Source organism: Phaethon lepturus, unplaced genomic scaffold (assembly GCF_000687285.1).
Source record: "Phaethon lepturus isolate BGI_N335 unplaced genomic scaffold, ASM68728v1 scaffold34720, whole genome shotgun sequence".
Taxonomy (NCBI): domain Eukaryota; kingdom Metazoa; phylum Chordata; class Aves; order Phaethontiformes; family Phaethontidae; genus Phaethon; species Phaethon lepturus.
In genome coordinates this window covers 1,434-6,392 of record NW_010511770.1, presented here as the reverse complement: position 1 = coordinate 6,392, position 4,959 = coordinate 1,434, and the positions used below count along the sequence as shown (strand labels likewise).

The 4,959-nt window shown below is 58.1% G+C and overlaps 1 protein-coding gene across 1 annotated transcript in view; it reads left to right on the top strand.

The window, feature by feature from the left end:
- Positions 1-252: 252 nt before the first annotated feature.
- LOC104619222 (suppressor APC domain-containing protein 2-like) overlaps positions 253-4,959 on the top strand; it is a gene marked incomplete at its 3' end in the record, with an annotated part of 6,102 nt that continues 1,395 nt past the window's right edge. Inside the window, exons 1-4 of the mRNA XM_010285023.1 lie at positions 253-361; positions 668-801; positions 4,454-4,600; positions 4,749-4,850. Coding sequence (XP_010283325.1) covers positions 253-361; positions 668-801; positions 4,454-4,600; positions 4,749-4,850 — 492 coding nt within the window. The remainder of the gene's footprint in view (positions 362-667; positions 802-4,453; positions 4,601-4,748; positions 4,851-4,959) is intronic.

Sequence of the window (4,959 nt, the reverse complement as noted above, 5' to 3'; positions counted from 1 at the left end):
CAGGTGCCCAGCCAATACCTGCTTCATTGTACAGGCAGCACAGGCAGGAGGTATCTGATCCAGCCTAAAACCTGCCAGTATGAACTTCATCTGCAAAAATACATTTATGCATGGATTTGCACCAGCATCATGTGTTTGTAGTAGATCTGTTTTTTTCCAAGAGAGAATGTTGGGATTTTAATAAAATTTTGGAAAACCTACAGCCTGATTTACTCTATGGTTAGACCACAGGGTCTGGGGGGGAACATCTGCATGGCCAAGCCCATCACCAAGCAGGAGCTGCCTTCAAGAGGAGTCCAGTTCCTGGCAGAGCCTGTGCCACCTGAGTGGAAGCCAGGGGTCCCACGAGGACAGGACAAGGGTAGATAATATGATTAATGGTTTAATTGCCTGTGATGGGACTGAAACAGCATTGCCTGGAAGCTGCCTGCTTTTTGCAGAAGATGACCACTGAGATCTGTTGCCAGCCTGGTGCAGCCAAGTAAGCTGTTGATGAAGCCTGCCGTGCCCATACAAAGATGCAAGCAGGCGCTCGGGCCAGTGCTTTGCTCAGCTGCTCCCTGCCATGTCCGTTTGTAAGACCACCCTGCAGATAGTCTCATAGAAGTGGCTGTGGGGTGGCTTTTGTTGCAAGCGGCTGGTGGCCTCATGCTTTCCTCCATTACAGGTGGTGATGCTAAGGCTGCTGGGCAGTCCCAGGGAGACAGCAGCCATCCGGTGGCTGCGGACACTCGGAGGCATCAGAGGGGACGTGCAGAACACCGGAGACACACCATCACCAGTGGCGTGGACTTCAGCATGGTAAGGTGACAGCCCTGCCACGGGCTGCAGCGAAGGGGCCCGTGGTACCTGGGGGAAGGTGGATTGCAGGGGTCCCTCACCGCTGACACCAGCTCTGTTTGGGCTGTGCTCCCCCCTGCCCCACCCTGCATGTGTGAGCTGTGGGGTGTTGGGTAGATCCTGATATTTTGGATACAAATCTCTGCTGATGTACGTGGAGGTCCTGCCATTACTTGTTGCTTTTTGTCCCAAATCATGCCAGGGAGCACGCACGTGTTGCCCCCATAGAGCCAGCATTTGACTGCACAGGTGCCTTCCCCATGGGCAAAACCTTGTGCAGGGAAAGGCAAATGTGTAGGTGTAGGAGCAGGTGGGTCTCTGGGCCTTTCAAGCACTCCAGCGAAGGTCGGGTATGCTCTGCGCTGGCAAGCGGTGGTGCCAGGCTGTGTCTCCTACCAGAAGTTCTCTGTAGGTCAGGGCTCAAGCATGCTGATCCTCCTGGCTCCTGAGGGACTTTTTGCCAGTAATGCAGAGAAATCAGCGTTGAATTTAGGTGGGCAGCCCAGGATGGAGGGATCTGCTCCCCTCTCTCCTTCCCTGAGTGGAGAGGCTTGGATCAGATTGCCTGGATGAAGGGATCCCCACAGCTCCCAAGTGGAATGGAGGAGCTGCCTGGGCATGTTGCCCACAAGCTCACGCTAAATTTTCCTGGGAAGAGAGCCAGGACCCAGCCTGCAGGATGAGCAATTGGCAGGACTGAACTCTGGCTGATGTCTGAACTGCTGCCAAGGCTGCGACTGTCACCTCTGCAGTTCCACTCCTTGCACCCTGGTGTCACCCTGCTCCTCGAGCCCAGCGGAGCTGACTCGCGCGTGGCAGCATCGATTATAGCCCGGCACAGGCCTCGGGGGACATAACGTGCTCCGATGCCTGGCCTGGCAGGGGCATTTGTGCACACATGGTTTGCTGGGCTTGCAGCCGTGCAAGGGGTTGGGGTCCTCTTGGGCTGAGGGGGTCTCTGCTGAGAGGCGCTGGCAAGGAGTAATAAATGTAGATGTGTGCATCTGGGGATGAGTGTCTCTGGTCTTCAGGGTTTTAGTGGCTGGGAGTTGCTGTTTTGGAGATGGGAAGGTCCCCCCTTCTCTGGTGAAGCTTTTTCCTGTGCATGCAGCTCCAGGCTGGAGCCCGTCACTGCCATGAGCTCAAGGTCCTGCCTGCTGGCCAGCATGTCTCGCTCAGAGCTGGCATTTGTTCCCAGCTCTGCTAGAAGTGCTCTGGCTCCAGGCTTGTGTTGCCTTTGCCTGTATTTCCCCAGGTTGTTTTGGGGGCAGTGGGAGGAAGGTCCTTTGTCTTTCTTCCCCCCTGCCCATGTACCAGAGTGCTGCACTGCCTTTCGTGTGCTCTTCCCCACAGAGAAGGGGTGTCTGTCCCTGTCCCCCAGGTGAGAAGCCTTTCCTGGCACCATGGCCAGAGCCTTTGGGTACTAATCCCACTTCTGAGCGTACAGAGACAGTTGGAACATACTCGCGTCCAGCAAGGATGAACCCCTGTGCAGGGCAGTGCTGTCATCTCCCACTTGATGCTGGGAGGATGTTGGGGCCCTGCAGACACAAGGCACTCAGCTGTGATTAGGTTAATTTGCCTAAAGCCCGGGCAGGGGACGGGAGCGCTGGGATCCATCCGGCATCCTGGGCTACACTAGGACCAGTTCATCCTGAGCAGTGAAGCGAGGTGTGGGGGCTGTGCTGCAGCCCCAGGACCCTTTGTACCACCACAGCTGGTATCCGCTCAGCTGGTGTTTTTCAGCCAGTTCATCATTGATCGGCCTGATTTCCCCATGGCCACAGGGGGTAGCTGGGATGAGACCTTCTGTGAGAGGCCGAGCGCTTTCATTTGTAGGTAGCCCAGGGTACAGCACTGTCCCCTCCCCTCCTAACCCAGTTAGCACCAGCCAAGTCCAGCGCTCTTGTCTTCCTCCTGCCCCAGAAGCTGCCTCTGCCCCCAGAGCATCCCACCCTTAGCAAGATGCCATCTGTCCCCACACCCGGCAGAGCTGGTGATGTCCCACTTCTTGGTGGGATGCTGCCTTTTCCTCCGGTCACCATGCTGACCAGCAAGCCTGGTGGGACCAGGGCAGGCCAGGCAGTCATGGGCTGCAGCCCGAGCTGGGTGGGGGTCTTTGCCACGTACAGCACCTTCTTCATGCCTCTCAGCAACAGTCTGCGTAGCACCAAGGCTCTGCACTTCTTCCTGTGGGTATGTCCTCTTTGGTACGTCTGTCCATCCAGGCTGGGGGTGGGGGGGCTCTTGTGTTGCAAACAGCATTTCCAGGAGCGACAGGAACAAGAGCAGCACTGGCATGAAGAGTGGCTGGTGTGGGGCGGTTGGGAGGCTTTGGGGCTAGCAGTGGGGACGGGGAAGTGCTGTCAGCCTGAAGAAGGTCTTGGTATGGTGTCACTTGTCCCTGGGAGTGGGGATCTGTTCAGGGTCACTTCTGAGCTGAATCATTCCCCTCCAGATGTTCTCCAAAGCAGTAGGAGAGGTTCCTGAGCATCCAGCATCTTCTGGATGATCGAAGTCCCACTGTTTCCTGGGGGAGACTCTCCTGGAGCCCAGTCTGTGCCGTGGGTGTTGGAGGCCTGGGTGTCTTGTGGCAGAGAGGGCAGAGGCAGCAAGGCAGGCAGCTCCCCAAGCTCTTGGCATAGAGACGGGGGGCAGGAGCTGGGGGAGCAGGGGAGAGGGAGCCCTGGGCTCACTGGGTGAGGGCTGATGAAAGTGTTGCTGCACTCATCACTCTGTTCCCCAGGGAAGTCCCTTCTTTTCTCACCACCTCTGCGATTGCCAGTGGCAGTGCAGAGCCGAGGAGCTGCAGAAGAAGAAGATCGTAGCAGAGCAGGGGACCCCGTGTCCCCTGGGGCACAGACCACTGCTCCAGCCCTGCTGTCGATAGAGGGGCTGAGCTGTCTGCCCTGCAGCAGCCTTGGCTGAGCCGTGACCCGGTGCAGGGTACTGGTCTGCTTGTCCCAGGGGGCTGGTCTGGGGGCAGGAGCCCTGGGCACCCTGGTAGCAGTCCTCCAGGCACATAAACATCCCCACATCCCTCTTGGGGTGACGCTGGTGCTTGAACCTGCAAGACTGGCAGAGACACTCAGCAGAGGTATGCTGTGCTCTGCTCAGCTCGGAGCTGCCTCGGGGGAAAAGCAGAAGGGGGAGCAGAGCAGAGCGCTGGGGGAACAGAGCTGCATGTTTTCCCCCGGCTTCCAGTCTGTACGTTCAGCTCTTCCACTTGCTGCTCACCGAAAGTCATGTGTGTTTGTGCTGCTGGCAGCCGCTCGCAGCCTGGGGGGGATTTGGGGGGCGGCTGCAGGCCATGCTCTTACTGCATCGATGGATAAATATGAGGCAGAGAAACCTGCTTCTGCAGTGGGGATCAGGAGGTGGCCTGGCTGTCCTTCACCTGCTTCTGTTGCTCTCCCAAACCAGAGAACTCCTCCCCCAAAGAAGCATCAGGCAGCAGCCATCATCCCGCTCCTCTGTGGCTTTCCATGGGGAGAGGGGCTGAGACCCCTGCCCATACCCATATCCCTCCACGCCTTGTGAAAAAAACAGCTCCTGGGGCTTGACAAGGCCTTGGTGGAGAGGGGGTGACATCTCTGCATGCTCTGTCCTGCAGCTGAAGCACATGAAGGAGCTAGAACAGGAGAAGGATTTCCTGCTGCAGGGTCTGGAGCTGGTAGAGCGCGCCCGGGAGTGGTACCACCAGCACATCCAGTTCATGCAGGAACGCCAGAGGCTCCTGGGGAAGAATAAAACCAGTGCCGTGAGTCTGGAGCTTGTTCTTGAGCTGCCCATCTGCTTGGGAGGGTCTGGGGCTGCTCTGTGGTTTTGGAGAACCAGGCTGGGAACTGGCTGGACCTGGAGCTGGCCCCACGGTAACCCCCAGCCTCTTCTTCCTCCCCGTCCCCTAGGACTTCCTCCCTGAGGGCAGCCAGAGCCACCTGGGGCGCCTGGTCCCCAAGCTGCAGGAGGTGAACCGCTGCCTGGGTGACCTCCTTTCCACCACTGGCAAGGTGAGAGCAGCAGATTAGCAGCATGTGGTTGGTTGTGTGAGCTTGGGACCCATCCCATCCCCCGCCTTATGCTAGTGGCTGGGGGGCGCCTGGGGCTGCCACCGTCCAC